The sequence below is a fragment of the Paramormyrops kingsleyae genome, chromosome 19 (assembly GCF_048594095.1).
Source record: "Paramormyrops kingsleyae isolate MSU_618 chromosome 19, PKINGS_0.4, whole genome shotgun sequence".
Lineage (NCBI taxonomy): Eukaryota > Metazoa > Chordata > Actinopteri > Osteoglossiformes > Mormyridae > Paramormyrops > Paramormyrops kingsleyae.
Genome location: NC_132815.1, coordinates 11,905,042 through 11,924,716, shown reverse-complemented (window position 1 = coordinate 11,924,716; position 19,675 = coordinate 11,905,042). Strand labels below are relative to the sequence as shown.

Genomic DNA, 19,675 nt, shown 5'->3' with positions numbered 1-19,675 from the left:
CCAGGTGTCAGCCCAGTCACTAATTAAATTAAGATCCCGCTGTAGCTGCTGAGCCGCTAGTTCAGTATCTGCTACACCACCCACCTTGGTGTCATCTGCAAATTTCACCAGTTTACTGTATATATTGGTGTCTATATCATTTATGTAAATTAGGAACAAAATTTTTTGTTGCTCAAAAAAAAAAACGCAGTTTATTGTGCAAATTCTTGTTAGTTAAATCAAACAAGATAGGTCAGAGTAATTTAACACAAATACAAAACTGAAAAGTTAGTGCTTATTATACATTAAAATGATGACTGGTACAAATTAGTTTAAATCTAAACATACAAAGTACATTTGGGATGGTAAGACAGTACAACGATGGTTCGGCGAATAAAACAATCGGTAGGCGAATCAATGCAAAAGACTCAGCAGCTAGTTAGCTATAGATGGCCTTGTTGGCACACACATTCACACCTGTGTACATGCAAGACTCCACACTGCTCACACACAGCATGTGGCAGTCCAGCATATCACTGCTAAATGTGAGCTTTGAAGTGAATTTGAGCACCATGCTGTAATGAATTACTCTCCTCATGACTGTACACAGGTAAAAAAAAATAAACAAAAAAAAAATGCTAGATAATCTTATTTACACACGAAAATCCACCTCTTTGTAGACATTAAAACTCATCCTCAGACATTCAAGAACAAAGCTGCTCATGTGTTAATGACCAAGCAGAATGCATTGAAACCATTAATTTTTTTCCCCATTTTGACTTTTTTCATACACACTTTTTCCTCCTAAACATAGCTGTGGTTAAGACTGAAAGATCCCCCCCATCAGTGCGTATACAGGCAGCGACGGGGAAGCTAGTGGATGACTTTGCTCCCCAGCGTGTCCTCGATGAACTGCACGCTGCGCCTGTACAGGAAGGAATCCTTCTTCTCGGGTTTGCAAATGCTGAGGTGATCCACATCCATCTTGATGAGGTCACCGATTCCCAGATCTTGAAACCAAGTGGGACATTAACGATAAACTCAGGAAGCACACAGACATCTTTCACTGAGGGACACTGGGTGGCGTGGTGGTTACTGGACTCTAATGATGTGACAAACAGAGCTGATAATTGGGTGGTGTAAGGAGGCTGAAATGGGCCTCTAGCCCCCATGTAAAATAGCTGTGTAGGCCCTGCATTCCTCATTGTACGTCTCTGAGTAAAAGTGTCCCTCTCATTGGTTACTTTATTAGTTCCAACTGGTTTACTTGCATCCTGCAACCTCCCCCCCACCAACAAAGGCCTCACCTGCCGACTGCACCGGCACCACAACCAGCTTGATCATAGGGCCCAAGGAGGTAGGCAAGGTCTCTGCGAAGCTCAGCACCTTGAAGTCATGCTCCCTGGCCAGGCCGAGGAAGCCGTCATTCAGCTCCTGCAGTGCCGGGGAATCTGGGCGAAGGGTGATGAGGGACAGTGAAGGCGGGACGGCCACAAACCCCCTCCCTGCTAGTCCCCCACTCTAAAACACCCGGGGAACCAAACAGGGCGCCGGGGGACAACAAGCCAGAGCAGAACACGAGAATGCAGACCTCTGCAGAGCTCTTTGACTTCGATGGAGGGGAAGAGCAGGTACTTGATGTTGACGGAGTACTCGGCTATCGAAGTCCCCCGATGGGGTACGCTGTAGAACATGATGCCCTTGGTGTTCTTTACAAGCTGGGCCATGGCAGGGTCCTTGGAGGCATCCAGGAGCATCTTCTTAACCAGAAGACCTGAAACATGAAGCGACATTAATATTTCAGGCACGCAAACACACACACACCTGTAGTCTAAGCAGGTGACACTAAGCAGCACGCGGTAAGTTAGTGATGCTCTCCACCCTACCTGGACAGTCAGAGTGTGACATCAGTCAACATGCAGACCGAACTGAGGGAAACTGAGGTACCATAAATCCGACAAGTTGTCCAGCTAAGCAAGAAATCTTTACTTTTTGAAGCGGGTCCCTGGTATCGTTAAATGGCTTTCTGACTTGTGCTGGAACGCATTTAACTCGTGTGTGACGTCATTCCCAGTTCCGACCTCCGAGGTAAATAAATGCAGCATAATGAGACTGGGCTTAAGCTCCACAGCAGACAGATGGGATCCGCATTTAACTCTGAGCGTTTTGTATGCAGATATCGCCGATTCACGCTACTTTCCTCAACAGGACAGCTGAACTGAAGTCCTGATGATAACGTGTTTAAGAACAATGTCCATAATACCTCAGGTGCATCCCCCACCCCCCCTTACCTCCCATGCTGTGGGCCACCCAGATCACAGGCTTGTCCCCCACGCCCGCCATCTTCAGCTTGTTCAGGAGCTCATGGCTTCTGTACGCCAAGGACTTTCTGCACAACACAGGCACAGAGAGTGATGCCGTGTAGAGAGGGGGGGGGAAACGGCCTATTTACGCAATAATAATAAATAAATATAGCGGCGCCCAGGGAGCTGGGGGTTAAGGGCCTTGCTCAGGCTGGGTTTGAACCGGCGACCTTCTGATTACAGGCACACAGGCTTAGCCCACTGAGCCACACGCCGCCCCCAGCTAAGAGTGTACGACACAAGATGGGGGGAGCATCTGCAGATAAAGTCGCAAAAACACAAGCATATGGGAATGGGTGGGGTGGGGTGGAGACAGACCTCTGGTTCTCAGCAGGACACCTGGCATTCCAGTCACTCAGATGGGTGTCGTACTCCACGGAGAGGACCCTCAGACTGGGGCAGTCCGCAGCTAACCACGACTGAGGGGGGGCAGTGACACACTCATCGTCACAGGCAGCGGGGCGACAATAAAAAAATGACCCCATGGAGATTTTTCCCATCATCGCACCCCTAGATCGATAGCGTCCACCTCTAAACACGAGCTTCTCAACCTACCGTTTACATTTTATTCATTTATCTGGCACTCTTATCCAAAGTAACTTATGTAAGTCGCTTTGGCTAAGGGCGTCTGCCAAATGCTGTAAATGTAAATGTAAACTTACAGTTGAGGGAAAGGTTACAATTAGAGCTGCGATATCGGACAATATTCAAACATCACAATGTGATTTCTGTGAGATTTATACAGCAAAAAAGGAGTTGTACCCAAAAAATCTATAGCCAAACAGAAATTATCTACCAACAGAGTCCGTCAGATAGGCTGGTGGTGTTGCCGTGAGATAAAGTTGCACTTGCTTTTGCTCAATATTGTCAATATTTCTATACAGTGGAAGGCAAATGTCTTTTGGTGATCAGTTCTTGTTCATTTTTCTGCTCTTCACTCACTTTTGTTAAATTTCTCGGCTCAGAGAGCGCGTGTAGAGATCATGCAGATGGAGCGACAGTAAACTTTAGACTGATTTAACATTTATTAGATAATCCTGAAAAGGAATGTTACAAAGCTTGCTAAGTTTTGTTTCCTATGACAGAGTAAAAATGTTTCAGCGAAACTTAGAGATGGTCTCTGTTTGGTGAATCTCATAATGAGGATCGCCACTCTGCTTGGTGAATTTTATTGCCAAGATTTCTAAATACCAGACCTGTATTGCAAAGTAACATTGCTTTTGAAAATACTGAATACAATGGGACAAATGCATGTGCACAACACATGATGCTGATATTAATCTCGGACATCACCCAGCCCCCACCCCCAGTGACAGGAGCTCACCTTGGGCCAGCACTCAGCATAGAGCTCTCTGTCTTCCGCAGACACGTCCTCCACTTTGAGGTCGCGGTCCTTCTGCCGCCACGTCTTGAAGGCGGCTCCCAGAAGGCCATGAATGAAAAGCACGTCTGCCTTCATTGGCTGGCTGTGGAAGGGGGGGGGGCATAGCAGGAAAGACGGCAGCAGGTACGATTGAACTGAATGTATGCGAGATCCCATCAAGCTGAACTAGAAGAGACAATGACAATATAAGGAGTAACTGGACCCTTTTATTGAAAAGACTGAAATCCAGGTCTGCCCAGTAAGGCAAAGACAGGCTGAATAATGTGACATCATGTGACCTCATGTGACCTCATGTGACATCATGTGACATGATGTGACCTGTACCTCGTGCGGCACTGTGGGTGCAGGACATAGATGCCGTCCTCATATTTCTCAGGAATGGTGTCCCGATCCAGGTTGGCCAGGGCACGGGCTGCGTGTGAGGCCTGCATGACATGTGGTGACTTCAGCACCTCCGCCAGCATGGACAACCAGCCTGTGGAACAACACGGTGGCCACGCCCCCCCCACATACCGACAGCCAATCAGACCCGGAGCTGAATCATTTTCCCACATTGCTACAGTATTTCCTGTGATCATCTTCATCTCTGATCTACATTTATCGATTGCTTAGGAAAAAAACCCCAGGAGAGAGGAGACAGAAGCTGTTGATCCTACCAGACTGGACGATGGCCGTATGTAGGCTGTCATTCAAGGCCAGGTTCCCGATGATGCGCACCACGTTCCTCTTGATCTTCTGCGAGTCGCTGCGGAGTTGGAAGACCCGCTGCAGGAGCTGCAGGCCACCATTGGCCACGATGTTTTCACAGTGGCTCACGACCTGGAGGAAGAGAGAAGAGCCACCAGATAACCTCATACTGTAAGAACTACACTCCACACATGGACTCCAACTTCAGGAAAACCGCCATAACTGAACAGAAGGACAGCACAGGAAGCTAAAGTAGCAAATTTTCCTCTAGCAAACATTCCATCTGAAGCAACCTGCAGCTCAAATGGTCACCATGAGAAGGTCGATAGTGTCACAGAGGTTCTGGAACAAGAATCACAAACAAAATGTTCCCAGTTGGAGTCCCAGGCGGCACCTGTCGTTGCTCTTCCCAGAGTGGTTCCCAACCTTTCTCCTTCGGCTACCAGTGTCTGATAGTCAGGCAAACTCAAACAGTCTCTCCGTAATTTCCAAGAGTCGTCTCAACACTTTCTTTGGCTTCTGTACTGGAGATTGTGCTAAGGCCAGAAGATGTACATTATCCTGAAAGAACATGCTGAGCAGATGTTCCATTTCTAGTCATCCACTCACATCACGACAACAATTTGTAACCCTGACATAATCTATATGTAGCTTAGTTTCTCGGACTGCTTATAATTTTGTAAAAACCATCTGTCATTTGCTTATGCTGTTATCTCCACTGGTTCTCCCATCATGGCAGACAGAACTCTCCAGAAAGATGAGATGACTCATGGACAATCTAGTGTTGATACTGACTGGTACCACCTTAGTCTTTTTCCCCCAAGTGTCTGTGAGCCGGTCACCTTACTCACCAATATGGCAGAACAAATCCCATCAAGGATTTGTTCCTTAAACAGCTCCACATATCATCTGCTGATAACTTCTTGAAGGAATTACCGGCTCCCTAATAGTTTAGGATATGCCCATGAAAGTTGCTGATGGTTGAAGAGGCTCTAAGCTCAGAGGTGGGGGGTATTACCTTGGAGTGCTGTACCAGGGCCTGCAGGCAGAAGGACTCCACCTTCTCAGAGGGCACAGTGGTCAGGCTCTGCGCATAGGGCAGCCCGTTGCCCCCGAAACACCACAGCCCACCCTGAAACACAGCAACGAAATCCAAGTCAGGCTGAGTGAGACATACAGTACAGCTTGCAGGCTGAGGATTAGGAACTATGGAGCCTGAAGATAACGGCATCGCAGGGGTGGAGAGAAGGACTGATTAATGTCATTAAGGCACAGGTACGTCACATCCATATTCAGAAAGATCTAGAATGTGCCCTGGCACCCCAGGCCTGGGTCAAGGAGACATGATCTAAAGGCATCCATATACACAGAATCAGAGTCTGGAGAGTGAGTAACTAGGAAGAAATAAAGGCATGGATGGATGGATGGATGGATGGATGGATGGATGGATGGATGGGGACAGAACCGAATTGAAACCTCACTGGAATCTTAAAAAGCCAGGAATTCAAACACTAACATGCAGGACCATGTCCATCAAACCCGCGATGGAAAGGGCCGGGGACCTACTCTTTGTGCCGCCAGTGACTGGCTGCTCTCCCTCAGCGCCAGCGAGGTGAAATACTGGACACACTGGTCCACCTCCGACTGGGGTAGGGAGGCAAGCAGCCGCCTCAGGCCATCCTCCGGCGAGACTCCCTGGGGGCGGGAAGTAGGGGTGGAAGTCGGAGGGCACTGAATGATGGGCAGGACTGACATAAGAACATAAGAAATTTACAAACGAGAGGAGGCCATTCGGCCCATTAATCTCGTTTTGGGGAGAACTTAACTAATAGCTCAGAGTTGTTAAAATCTTATCTAGCTCTGATTTAAAGGAACCCAGGGTTTTAGCTTCTGCTACACTAACAGGAAGACTATTCCATACTTGTAACTACACGCTGATAAAGAAGTGTTTTCTCAAATTCAGTTTAAAATGATCTCCCGCTAATTTCCACCTATGGCCACGAGTTCTAGTATTTAAAATAATATTAATGTATCCATTTGGCTGAACAGCATCCAGACCTGCTAGAATCTTATATACCTGGATCATGTTCCCCCTTAATCTCCTTTGCACGAGGCTGAACAGATTCAGCTGAGCTAACCTCTCCTCATAAGACATTCCTCTAAGACCAGGAATCATTCTTGTAGCCCCACACTGAACCATGTGTCAACCACTGCCACCCAACCAATCATAAGGTCAAAAAAATCACAGATAAACATGGAGAAACTCACATCTTCTAGGCCAGGGAGCATGGGTGACGGTAAGAAGAAGCGAGGGTCTACATTAGGGGTCCTGGCCAAGCCGATGCTGGTCCGCTGATCGATGGCCTGGGCAGCAGTTCTGTACTGGTAGTCTGTCACACACACACACACACATTCGTATTCATATCATCGTGGGGACTGTCCATTCATTTCTATGAGAATAGCCCTAATCCCAACAACGACGACCTTAACCCCTAACCCAGCCCTAACCTTAATCTTAACCATAAATAACCAAAGGTAACACAAGAGTTTTGACATTTTTAGTTTTTTCATTGCAGTCACAGATTTTTTTATAAAACTGATTTTCTCCTTGTGGGGACCCAAAAAGGTGGTCCCCACAGTGTCAAAATAACAGGATTTTATTACTTTGTGGAAACATTTGGTCCCCACTATGTAATACATACATGACCCACACACACACACACACACACACACTTCACCTGCCATTACCCAAGTGTTACCCATAGACAGGCGTGAAATATCCTCACATGACTGGGTGAGGTCACAATGGCCAGAATCGCAGCCTCCCTAATGCCTATTATAACAAAGGATTGTGTTTTTTTTTTTGTCATCCGATGGTGAAAAGAAAAGGGTGGTGCACAGTAATTTATACCAGTGTGCAGAAGCTCATCACAAGGCAGAAAGCAGCGTGTAACAGCGGGCGTTCACACAGGTGTGTCAAACATACACAGAGGCGTGTAAATGTAAATGCAAACTAAGATGTATACCCAGTGTACACATGCACAGTGGCACATTTTACCTGAAGCTAATCTAACTTTACACATATTTCCATCTTTGATAGAAGGTACTAATGTCACTAAGCACCTTTTAATCATGTCTTTAAACACTGTGCCTTCTGCTCTGTGCTACATACAGCTGTGACTTATTACCAAGTGAGGCATGCGGCCAGGGCATCGCCCCCTGCCTGTGGCAGGCAGTACTGCCTCACCTTGCCAGTGGTGATGTTCTGCCAGCTCCTGAGCCGCCTGCAGCCTGACAGCCCGGTCGCTAGACCGCGCTTTCTTCAGCAGCACCCAGAGGGCGCACTCGTGCGGTTCCGCGTCCAGCCGGCTCAGGTGCTCTGTCATGGGAACGAATGCGCGCGTACACACACACACACGCGCACCAATTCTAAAAATTTGTACCCTGAAATATCTCTCAACAATCGCATATTTTAACACATACATTTACAAAAGTCCTTCTTTGCAGACACACTATCAATTTCTACTTTTATCAATCTTACTCTCTTTGCACAGCTAGATATTTCCATAAATAACTGTATTGAATTGAAAGAAATTTCAAATGATAAAAAAACACAAACTAGGAGGTTTAAATTTTGGATGTTTATTAGCGTTACATATTAGCACATGAACAATGCTAATATAGTATTTTACTATTGATCGTGCAAAAACCTGGCAAGGGTCAAAACATAACCTATCCTGCAAGCTAGTATTATCATGTATAAGTAAATTAGGCTGTAGTGTCAATTACCGTCTAATCTATGCAATGTCAAAATTTCTCTGCCATTTCAGTATATCAGCAGCATGTGACACTAAGTGACACCAGAGGATACCATTTTGGATTATTCTTCTGAAGACCTTTGGACAGTAACGTGAAAAATGTGAAGATAATTTGGAACGTGGAACCAGCTGATGGCAGGCGGCCATCTTATCATATTATGAAAGCTGTGAAATACACAAGCATGTGGCCATAATACGGCAGAAACGCCTTACTGCCGCATCAGAGGCACCGTGTTTTCGTGCCGCTAGAGGCATCGGCAGAGTAGAACATGTGCACACGGCAACTGAGGCTGGGCCGCGTGTCAGCCGGGGTCGGGAGGAAACGACAGGGGAAGTGCAGGGACAGGTGTTTCCTGGACCCGCAAACGTGTGGAGATAGGGCCGGCCCACCCCAGGGCCTGGTCTAACCCCCTCCACCCAAACTCTCTTCTGTCTCTGTCTGTCCTGACATACACCCCACCAGAGGAGAACCAGCTTTTTTGGTTACTTAAGGTTACTTAAATGTCTTTAAGAAACTCCATTTCATTATTAGCTAAACGCTTAGAAAGTATAGCAGGAAGATACCATTTTTAATATAGATTATACTACTTTCAAATATATTCAAATAGTACAAGTTAACACCCATTCGCTGTCATACTTATATGTTTTAATAAAAAGTGTACATATACACAAAGGTTCTCACCATCCAGGGGTCGGAGAAGAATTTTTGATGATAGTTCAAGGAATCGTCTCGCAGCTTTATGAAGCTCCTTTCTGGCCTTATGTGTGAGACCTGAGCCATAAACGTACAAAACGTGAGAAATATGAATACAACATCAATGACTAAACAACACCAGCAGTCTGTCATGTACTCTTTACGAGCCCCAACTTAAATGATAATATTCCTGAAAACAAAGACTATGGAACTTTCAAGATTACAAGTTTTCACAGAAAATCAAAAACATTTGTATTTAAAATTTGTATTTGTCAAACAAATATAAAACCACTTTAAAAACTAGTCTTCTATCTAACGTCAAAAATTACATTCCCAACAATTCAAATGTCATACATCTATTTTCCATAATTGCTTACATTGTATAAGATGAACCTTACAAAACTGGAGCAGGAAACCCTTGTGAACACGAGGAAAAACATAAAAAAGGCAACAACAAAAAAAACCTAGCATGTGATAAAAAAAACCTGTCATTGTGGGGACCATCTTTTTGGTCCCCACAAGGGGAAAGTCAGTTTTATAAAAATCTGTGACTGCAATAAATTTTGTTTGGTTACTCATGGTTAAGGTTAGGGCTGGGTATGGGTTAAGGTTGTCATTGTTGGGATTAGGGTTTTGCCCATAGAAATGAATGGACCATCTCCACAAAGATATGAATACAGGTGTGGGTGTGGGGGTGTGTGTGTGTGTGTGTGTGTCTGTGTGTGTGTGTGTGTGTGTGCGCGCGTGCTTATACAAATATGACTTCACCAGACTTAAGCCACACAAAGAAGGAAAACTATCTACAACTTTACACCTTCAGAAACTGCACAGTGCATTGGGAGTTGTGGTAAATTATTTTCCACACAATACTGCAGTTGTATACATTTCTTTAATCCTTGAAAACCCTTGATTAAATGGTTCTTGGTGTTTGGTTATCAATTTCCCCACTTTTTCAACATTTACATATATCACTATATGTACCAAGAAAGAAGCCTCAGAACTCACTCTGGAAACGTCATCTGGCCACTTGCGGCCTTTTGTGATTTTTTTTTTTTTTAAGGAAGATGCGATATTTCGGTTTCTAGATCATACAGTTATGCGGCAGCAGGCCGGCAACACCTGCAGGGCTTGTGGACACCCCCACCGTGACCGCCGGAAGCGAGGGGGTGCAACAGACACTGAGGGTGCTGGCACAGGATGAGAGAAGCAGGAACAGAAAGTTACCGTCCAGTGACAGGACACTGAGCGCGTGCAGCTGGGGCTTCACTGGATTACACACGTCTCCATGTCCAGAGAGATGTTCATAAAAAACATCTACCTTCAACCGCACTATAGAAAACCATCATTAAAGGATCTCGTCACACCACTGAATATTATTAGGCTATAACAGGCAACACTTATGAAATGTCAGCGTACTGCGGATTTGTCATTTTGCATTGTTCATTACCGGTATTTTCTGTTATTGTGCCCTTGTACCCATGTTCTTAGCGGGCCGTGGTGGCTTAATGGTTAGGGAAGCAAAGCGCACTAGTAATTGAAAGATTGCTGGTTCGAATCTCCAACCAGCAAGGCACCACTGAGGTACCCTGAGCAAGGTACCGCCCCCAAGCACTGCTCCCCAGGCACTGCCCCCTGCTATGTCACGACGTCACATATGGGTTAAATGCAGGACACATTTTGTTGTTGTGTGCTGTGGTATGTCAACAGTGACCACCGATCACTAAATTCAATTACTGTCTTGTGCTGCTACTTATTAAATGAACTGACAATAAAATAATAATGAATCTGTTGGCCATAGAGTCAATATATTGAAGAAAGAAATATATTGAAATATTGAAATTCAAAGTTATTTAAAAAAAAAAAAGAGAGGACATTTGCACTCCTGTCTCACTTTCCACAAGCAGGCACGTGCCTCACTTCCTATGTATCTAACCAGGTTAGGAAAAAACGTCACCTGTCGCAAGCCCTTCCTGGTCCTTCAAGGGCGGGGTGCTCAGGTAGATGTACGATTTGTTCTTTTCTTGCAGTATCGCCTGGGTGTCAAGGGAGATGGCTTTGCTTAAAGCAACCAACTCATAGGTGATGAAAACACAGCCCCTGAAACATGCAAACACAGACCAAACTCTGAACCGGCTTCTCAGAATTGTCCAGACAGAATTTCCTGCAAGACTGGGTTTTATTTAAGCAGGTGAAAGGGTTCGGCGTCAGAGCTGCTGCATATTGCAATATGGTCGTACTCCATCCTCTTATGTTGAAAACTTATGTTTTTTTTCCCCGACCGGGCATTAAACAACAGAGTATCAGAGTCATTCGTGTCTCTCGTCATTCGTGACTCACCCGAGCACTACAGTGCCTGTCACCTTCGCAATTTTCCCTGGAAGCAAAACAGGAGAAAGAGAATCTCCATGTCCATGTCGATGTTTTGGTTGAACTGCGGTAAATTGCCATAAAACCCGACTCCTCCACCCACCCTTCCCTTAACTTACTAATGTCCTTCCACAGTAATGCCTTCTTCACGCCCGGACCAGCTGTACTTAGCCTCCTGCAGCGGATCATGCAAAGTGCTGCCGAAGCCATCCTTTATTAAACAAGATCGAGTTAGTTCTTGTTGTTAGAAGAGAGCTAAACGGTAGTGCAAATAAAACCGAGCTGCTTCGGTGCGTCGACACCCACCTTCCTTCGGTTTTGTTAGCACCTATTCAGCTGCATAGCACTATAGGAAACGTGAAACTGAAGAGCCGAGCAAATTGCACGAGAGATTAATGTAACGCATGCAAGGCGGACACTATTTCGATTTTACAAGACATTACGCTATCTGTAGGGCGTATCTACATGTAACTGTATTTTCATCCAGGCATGTCAATAAACAAAAGCGATCAACTGTCACTACCTTCTCATTTTACCCAGAACTGTCAGGGCTGCAAATGAAAACATTGCACTCGGATCCGTGTCTCGCGAAATTAACGTCACTGGCACAAGTTTCTCGCATACGTCATGGTGCGCCTTTAATCACCGGCCCCGCCCTGTTCTGATGAAGCCGCGCAAAATTTTCAGCCTGCATTAAAAATAAAACTATAATACACTGCGAAAAATTACACGGTATATGTTTACCTTTATTAAATTTGATACTGGTTACGTATTTATCGATAGAATAATATTGCTTGAGTGCGTGTCCAAGTGAAAGTTTTCAGAGATCTGTAATTGTGTTATATAAGACAGTGTTTTTCAACCGTGGGGTCGCCTGGAATTCAAATGTCGTCCCCTAAAATGTCTAGTAATTGATAAAAAAAATTACTGATAAAAAATATTTTTTCATTTAATTATTATTCTTTTAAAAATTATGGTTAAAACACGACATACAATCTTAAACAACTGTATCCTTTCACGTTCATAAATATCAATATAAATGAGTTCAAATAAAATGATCGCTATCACCTTCAGCCTTATAAAGACAAGCTCGCCTAGCTGTACATGTGATCAGGGAAAATAAAATGTGATGTGTGTGGATGTCTTTTTGACATTTGTCTGCCCAGATTTCCTGGTGGACTCCATGACGACACATTTCCAAGGGAAGAGGGGAACAGTGACAGTAGACAGCTGCAACCATAGAACTACATTGACTTTGTCAAAATGTGTGGGATCACTCCTTAGGTTCTTTGCAGTGTCACCAGCCTGCTGTAACCCCCCTGCATAGTCATAGTGTAATGATTTCTTGTAGGACATGTGGACTCACAACTATGAGACATTTAAACAAGTGCTTAAATGTTTAAGTCTGGAAAGCACAATGAGTGTGCCTGTACAGCAATGCTTTCTAATCCGGTCCTTGGGAACCTACAGTTGCTCCATGTTTTTGCTCCCTCTCAGCTGCCAGGGAAGCAAAAATGTGGACTATCTGGCAGGGATCTAGAAGGGAGCAAAAACATGGACAAACTGTGGGACCCTGAGGACCGGATTGGGAAATGTAACATTGCTGTGCAGGAACACAAATCACAAAGAAACAAAGTTTGCTGAATAAAAGTTTTGTTTTATTCATACAGCAACTTACATTATGAATCGCGTATAATCGAACCACAGCACAGGGAATCCAATATAACGCTTAAGTGCAAGGCTCATTGCTTAAATAAGTATACATTTGAATGGATAATTATCCTAATGCATCAGTAGAACAGTCTGTACAGTATGTGGCAAACATCTTTCACAGTTGGAGTTGTCTCATTGGACTGTGCACCAATGACATGGTCTATTGTCAGCCGTATGAAAATACAAAATGAGGCGAGGCTCCATGTGTAAATGCAGCGTATAAAATAGAATCCACATAACGCCACGGGGTTTTCCCCTGTTTAATCAAGTGTAAGTCGAATGTTTGCCGTTGCACAGCCTTGGGAAGCCTCTCAGGTGCGTGACTCCTGGAAGGCTCGGATGACACTGTTATGCACAGGGAGTGATGTCTGTGTCATGTGCAGGCCCCGGGGGCTGCTGCTAGGCCAGAAGGAGTTCTGCTGGGGAGGGGTGCAGTTGGGCGCCGCGGTGGGTGAGGTGTGGCCGCCGTGTTGCACCGCATCGGTGCTTGAGACGCACTGCTGCAGAGGGTGGAAGGTGGAAGTGCAGAAACTGGGCTCGCGCCCCAGCGGGTCGGCCTGCTCAAGGGAGGTCTGCCGGTGGAAGCTGAAGGCAGCGCTGGCCAGGCTGTTGTTGCTGCGGCGGTCGTAGCCGCTGGTGCGGGCGAAGGCGGGCCTGCTGTGCAGGAGGCTGTGGCCCAGGGAGCGGGACTGGCGAGCCGGTCTGCGGGTGATGCGGACCGATGCCCTACGCCGGGACATCCAGGTCATAAAGACATAAATCAGGCCCCCGAGCAAGAAGCCAATCAGTATGGACAGGCAGAAGGCCAGGATCAGCTTGTCTGCAAGAAGAACAGTGGAACATTAAACCTTTGTGGGGTTTAAACATTAGGGCCAGCCCTTAACCTGAACACTGAAGCCTACTTGGTATGCTAACACCACCAACTAACACATTGAAAATCCACAGGCAGCCATGCTACAATTTTGCCACACGTTTCTGGATCGAGCAACCTGTTTTACGACAGCCTGGTACTACACTGAGTACACACACTCTCCAACAGACAGCCTGGTACTACACTGAGTACCCAGACCCTCCAACGGTCAGCCTAGTACTACACTGCGTACCTACACGCTCCAACGGACAGCTTGTTACTACACTGAGTACCCACACCCTCCAACGGTCAGCCTAGTACTACACTGCGTACCTACACGCTCCAACGGACAGCTTGTTACTACACTGAGTACCCACACCCTCAAATGGACAGCCTGGTACTACACTGAGTACACACACTGTCCAACAGACAGCCTGGTACTACACTGAGTATCCACATCCTCCAACGGACAGCCTGTTACTACACTGAGTATCCACACTCTCAAATGGACAGCCTGGCACTACACTGAGTACACACACTCTCCAACAGAGAGCCTGGTACTACACTGAGTACACACACTCTCCAACAGACAGCCCTGTTACTACACTGAGTACACACACTCTCCAACAGACAGCCTGGTATTACACTGCGTACCTACACGCTCCAACGGACAGCCTGGTACTACATTGAGTACACACACTCTCCAACAGACAGCCTGGTACTACACTGAGTACCCACATGCTCCAATGGACAGCCTGGTACTACACTGAGCACACACACTCTCCAACAGACAGCCTGGTATTACACTGCGTACTCACATGCTCCAATGGACAGCCTGGTACTACACTGAGTACACACACTCTCCAACAGACAGCCTGGTATTACACTGCGTACTCACATGCTCCAATGGACAGCCTGGTACTACACTGAGCACACACACTCTCCAACAGACAGCCTGGTATTACACTGCGTACTCACATGCTCCAACGGTCAGCCTAGTACTACACTGCGTACCTACACGCTCCAACGGACAGCCTGGTACTACATTGAGTACACACACTCTCCAACAGACAGCCTGGTACTACACTGAGTACCCACATGCTCCAATGGACAGCCTGGTACTACACTGAGTACCCACACCCTCAAATGGACAGCCTGATACTACACTGAGTATCCACACTCTCCAACAGACAGCCTGTTACTACACTGAGTACCCAGACCCTCAAATGGACAGCCTGGTACTACACTGAGTATCCACACTCTCCAGTGGACAGCCTGGTACTACACTGAGTACCCATACCCTCCAACAGATAGCCTAGTACTACACTGAAGTCCCACACCACAAAACAGACATTCTAGTACTGTTCTGATTACCCACACATTTAGATAGACAGCCTCGTACTACATTGAGGACCCACACTGAGGACCCACCCTTAACTTAGTACTGCACCAAGGACCCACACAGCCTAAATACTGCAGATGGACACTTGCAAACAGAGTGTGGCATAGTTTTCCCTGGGAAAAAGTTTGAGGTCAGCCAGAGTCTTGTACAAAATGGTTACTTAAATTCATGGCCTGGCATCATCTGAAATCATCAGTTCTCTGTAATGAGTTTGTTTAATCACAATCAAGTGATTTGGACGAACTTCCTGAAAATGTTGCAATTAGTAATTGCGTGTGTGGTGTGTGTGTGTGTGTGTGTGTGTGTGTTCCTCTTAGAATACCTGACCAAAAAAATAGAAAAACAAAGCCAAATAAAACCCTGGCTTTAGCTTGAATATTTAAAAGGTTCCAGCGAATGATATGGTGCCGTTAATCTGCAGTTGTGTTTCAAATGATGCAATGAGAAAACAGTGAAGAATTTGCAATTGTCTGAAAATGGGCTGCAGTCTGCAAATCTCAGCACAGGGTACACAATGTCCTCAAAGACATCATGGTGTCATGCATCAAAATCAAAAATACTGTAGCTGATTATACCACTAACGCTCCACACCTACTGAGCTACCATGAATAATTGTCACCATAACTCAAACATGCTGTTACTGTGAACAATTTGAAAATACAGGACTATCATAACCACCAACATGTTATCATGAAAAGCTGACATTAAAGTAAATCAATTTATGAAAGCTAATTAAAGAAAAGGTATTCTTTTGCAAATGTGCCCATTTGAAAACAATTTTAATTTTAATTCTAGAAAACGTAGGGAGGTTGATGCCCGTCTGGTGAGGAGCGGCTGGAAAGGCTCACCGGTGAAGGGTGATTTCGGAAAATACCACTGGAAGTCCGTCTGATTCTGAACCATTATTCCTGCAGGGATGCGGACTTAGCAGGGCGGATCGCGATTCACATGGGGGCTCCCGCCATCACTCCCAGGACAGCGAGCACACAAAGAGCCCCTTTCCAGGGCAGGCTGCTGTGTTTGTGCTTCGGGAAGCGGAAATGTTGCCATCGCGTTTCCTGCTTTTTCCACTTAATTTAGCAAGCGGCCAGCTTATCAGCGCGGAGCAGGAGTCCTGGGATACGTCACCGCTTCCTCTCCCAACGCTTCCTCAGGCCTCAGCTATCAGAGACAATGTGGCCCCCGGCTTCGTCACCGGTGGCTGCTGGGCCGTTCGCCGTTGGGAAGATAAACATGCTGGCGACTCTTTCCTTCTGCTGTCATGTCACTGAGGATTTCTCACTTGGGGTCACCACGAGAAGCATGGCAGATGGCACCAGATGACAGGTGACATAGGAACTTACTGTCCCCTGACAAAATACACACACAAATATTCAGTTGGGTAAGGGTTAATATAAACAGGTACCTTTATACTAGACCGGGGTTATTCAAATCATGGACCTTATGGTCCGAGCCCTGCTGGTTTTCCAGCCTTCCTTTATCTGTGAGCCAGGTGTGAAGCCTCTGACCAATCAGAATCTGTAATTATTAAACTAACTACCTGGGAGAACTGAAAACAAGGCCTGGATTTGGAATCGAGGTCCAGATTTGAAGAGCCCTGGCCTTGAACGACTCTAAACCTATAGATAAGGATATAGGCAGGCCTAAACAAATGCAGAAGTCAACTAAGCGGCTGCTTAGGGCCCGGTGGCCACTAGGTGGCCCCCCATCTTGTAGCCTGTCAGAATGGGAAGAGAGATGATAAATGACAAACACATTAATCAAATTCTGCTTAGGGCCCCGAAAATGGTCAGGCTGGCTCTGGATGCAGGTTAATGGCCCGCTGGTGCAGATTTAGATCTTCTGGGGGGGGGGGGTGGTGGAGTCACAGGGACTACACGTTCCCCTCAGTGTTCAGAAGTACATACATGTAGGTGGGGTGGGGGCAGCTGAAGGTGAAGTTCCTCACAGCCTCTTCCAAGGACATCACCTTTACCGTCCTTGCTTAGCCATTGCAGTGAAAACAGCAGAATTGATAAGAAGCGCGTCTGGCGAGCTGACATTCTTTCCAGAGGCGGGACGGGGTTCGGCCTTGGCCGGGACTTCCCACCATTGTGGCGCTCGCAGGAGGTCCAGGCCAAGAGCAGATCCCCGCCCCAGGCTCACATGCCTGGGGTGTCACTGCCGGCCAGGCGCTGGACACTGAGGGCGCGTCTGGGTCTGTCGCAGGTAACAGTTTATTATTAGGAGCCACAACTTCATGTCTAATTGGTTATATCTCTGAACCAATCGTTTTTCCTTCTGCCCTCAGAACATTTTGATATAAGTAAAACTCCCATGAGCACAACCTTCCTGATAGGCAGGGGTGGCATGAAGGGGGGGGGGTAGCATGATTTTAAGGGTTCTTGACTTAGGGGCCCTAAAAAGTTTGTGATGCAATTGGATTAGTCTGGATTGAGGGCCCAATATGTTGTGATTTCATGGGCCCAGCATCTCTGCTGATAGGTCCCCTTCAGTACATTTTGCCGACTCGTGCCTGATCAGTGATGAAAAAACATGCCAGCTGCTGGCTCGCTCATAGTACCTGGCGAAGCCCACGCAGTGCCCCAGCCAGGCTTCACTGCCAGCGACAAAGTGAAATTGGCTCGCTAAGTCTGCCCTTCTTCAGAAGAGGACGCCATAGGCGGCTGCTTATTGGGGTGACAGAACTGGTCACGGTGATCCTGTGCTGGATAAGCGGTTATGGAAGATCGATATAAAGTTACTTTTCTTAAAGACAAAAACCTATCCACCAGGATCTTTGCGCGACAACCTTAATATCACATCGATGGTGTAGCTAAACCAATTAACCAGCAGATGGCGCAAGAGTCCACTTATAATATCAGCATTACCTCTGCTCGGAGGTACAGATATTTTTCAGAACAAAATCAACAATAACTACAAAGCCAGGAAAAAATCAATCTGATTTTTTAAAAGAACTGCAAAAGTGTGCACATTCTCCTTGAAACATCGTGACGTTTAACTGCAACATTTGCCGTAATAGCAAGACAAATAATACGTACGTGAGATTGCCATTACGAACCGCAGAGATTGACAGGCGGTGATTTTTAAATACGATTTACAATCTCTTCTCCTAATGGAGGGCACTAAAGTCTGACAGGTGGGATGGGGGTGTTGTTTTGACTATTAATCCAAGGGATTCCCCACATGGCTGACCGAGCAGAGTGATGGTAGTATTGGCATGGGTGCCTGTCGTTCGGTGGCTTGCGGTGCATCTTAAATTGTCTCGATCCGTATACAACGCAATCAAGACCTAAACGTCTAATTTAAAACCACATCCGCGCTGCATTATGAAATCATCAATCTAATATAGGCGCGATCGTCAGCCCATTGCCATAGTGCTGTGTAAACAGCCTGAAAATACTGCCCTTGTATCGGGCGTATTATTTAACCAAAATGTAAAATTTCTCAAATGAATGAAATAAGCGTCTAAAATCAAATATTTCCATTCTCGTTTTGTTCTACTATTAAATTATAAACAAACATCCGAATAAATAAACAAGTCGATAAACAAGATGCACTTTTATTAAGGAAACTGTATGTGAGTCTTTTATAGCGCATGCAAACGCACTGTATGTGAGTCTTTTGCAGCATGCAAACGCTTGTTCGCAGCTTCCCCGCACGGCCCCGCGGTGCGGTGCAGCGCTCCCGGCATTGCCGCGCCGAGCACCGGCCTCTCCTCCTTCCTCGGGTGACAGCTGCAAGACATCCTCCCTCCCCGCGAGTATCTCCGCCTTTGCAGCCAGCGGTTCGCCAGCGGGGCCAGGACTCGGGGAAGCGGGGCAGGCTCCGCCCTGTGGAAGTGCAATCCCGACCCGCTGTCGGATGTAGGCTTCTGTTAAATTCACAAACCCGTATAGGGAAGCGCGGGAATGGGCGATAGTTTCAGGTTTTATGCATGTTTTTTTTTAATAATGAAAAACGCAGTGTAGGATGAGGGGACACCGCGATGAAGCACGGCGCTTCCATCTGCAGTAATAATAATAATAATAATAATAATAATAATAACTGTGGTTGACCAAGACGCACGAGTTCAGGGATACCACCCAGTTCCAGCAAGTTTGCAATGGGTAAGATCTTTTCTTAAAAAGCTTTATGGCACACAGTCTTTAGTTTATAATTATTGAAGCGCTAAAAGTGTGCTTTTAAAAGCTCTGGGGTTATGGAAAGGGTTTTGCACCTGCGTTTTGGATGGCGTCCAGTACGCCGGACAGGCGTGATGTAGTGCTCAGAGGGTCGTATTTAAGAAAGCAATTTGGCCTTACAGCAGCCCATTTTAATGCTGCTTTCCATAAAGATTTTATGAGGCTGCTTTATTAGCAGAGCTGGGGAACAGCCTACATCCGTCATGAATGCTTAGAGACGGAATTATATATATA

The 19,675-nt window shown here is 46.1% G+C and overlaps 3 protein-coding genes across 7 annotated transcripts in view; 1 reads left to right on the top strand and 2 right to left on the bottom strand.

Moving 5' to 3' along the window:
- serac1 (serine active site containing 1) lies at positions 1 to 11,898 on the bottom strand. Of its 5 annotated transcripts, XM_023807039.2 has the most exons (18): positions 11,816 to 11,894; positions 11,599 to 11,655; positions 11,412 to 11,503; positions 11,263 to 11,299; positions 10,880 to 11,022; positions 8,914 to 9,003; positions 7,661 to 7,792; positions 6,682 to 6,803; positions 5,980 to 6,144; positions 5,432 to 5,545; positions 4,383 to 4,545; positions 4,051 to 4,201; positions 3,667 to 3,808; positions 2,661 to 2,761; positions 2,271 to 2,368; positions 1,571 to 1,753; positions 1,287 to 1,430; positions 2 to 989 (listed from the first exon to the last, which is right to left on the bottom strand). In XM_023807039.2, the coding sequence occupies exons 3-18, from the start codon at positions 11,500 to 11,502 to the stop codon at positions 853 to 855; spliced, it is 2,013 nt and encodes a 670-aa protein (XP_023662807.2). In that variant the 5' UTR covers position 11,503; positions 11,599 to 11,655; positions 11,816 to 11,894; the 3' UTR covers positions 2 to 852. The 5 variants fall into 5 exon arrangements, with proteins under 5 accessions (XP_023662810.2, XP_023662807.2, XP_023662806.2 ...); XM_023807042.2 differs by having other exon boundaries at positions 1 to 989; positions 10,880 to 10,958; positions 11,286 to 11,299; positions 11,599 to 11,898; XM_023807038.2 differs by having other exon boundaries at positions 11,599 to 11,898.
- A 1,030-nt stretch (positions 11,899 to 12,928) lies between these two features.
- On the bottom strand, positions 12,929 to 16,272 carry myct1a (myc target 1a). Its single transcript, XM_023806891.2, has 2 exons — positions 16,106 to 16,272; positions 12,929 to 13,825 (listed from the first exon to the last, which is right to left on the bottom strand). Exons 1-2 carry the CDS (start codon positions 16,158 to 16,160, stop codon positions 13,317 to 13,319), a joined length of 564 nt encoding a protein of 187 aa, XP_023662659.2. The 5' UTR covers positions 16,161 to 16,272; the 3' UTR covers positions 12,929 to 13,316.
- A 2,870-nt stretch (positions 16,273 to 19,142) lies between these two features.
- The window catches only part of LOC111856664 (nesprin-1-like), a 141,326-nt gene continuing 140,793 nt past the window's right edge, over positions 19,143 to 19,675 (top strand). Inside the window, exon 1 of the mRNA XM_072703134.1 lies at positions 19,143 to 19,366. The gene's annotated coding sequence lies outside the window, so the exon portion shown is untranslated. The remainder of the gene's footprint in view (positions 19,367 to 19,675) is intronic.

What these genes read in the sequence shown, in the direction of transcription:
- serac1 (XM_023807038.2), bottom strand. Translation starts at nt 11,502, where the DNA reads ATGGCTTCGGCAGCACTTTGCATGATCCGCTGCAGGAGGCTAAGTACA. An exon ending in CACCCACAGTGCCGCACGAG is followed by an intron (nt 3,809 to 4,050) that starts GTACAGGTCACA and finishes CCCCTTCCACAG; the next exon opens with CCAGCCAATGAAGGCAGACG. An exon ending in GGTGGCCCACAGCATGGGAG is followed by an intron (nt 1,754 to 2,270) that starts GTAAGGGGGGGT and finishes TTCATGTTTCAG; the next exon opens with GTCTTCTGGTTAAGAAGATG.
- myct1a (XM_023806891.2), bottom strand. Translation starts at nt 16,160, where the DNA reads ATGGTTCAGAATCAGACGGACTTCCAGTGGTATTTTCCGAAATCACCC. An exon ending in TCCGAAATCACCCTTCACCG is followed by an intron (nt 13,826 to 16,105) that starts GTGAGCCTTTCC and finishes TTCTTCTTGCAG; the next exon opens with ACAAGCTGATCCTGGCCTTC.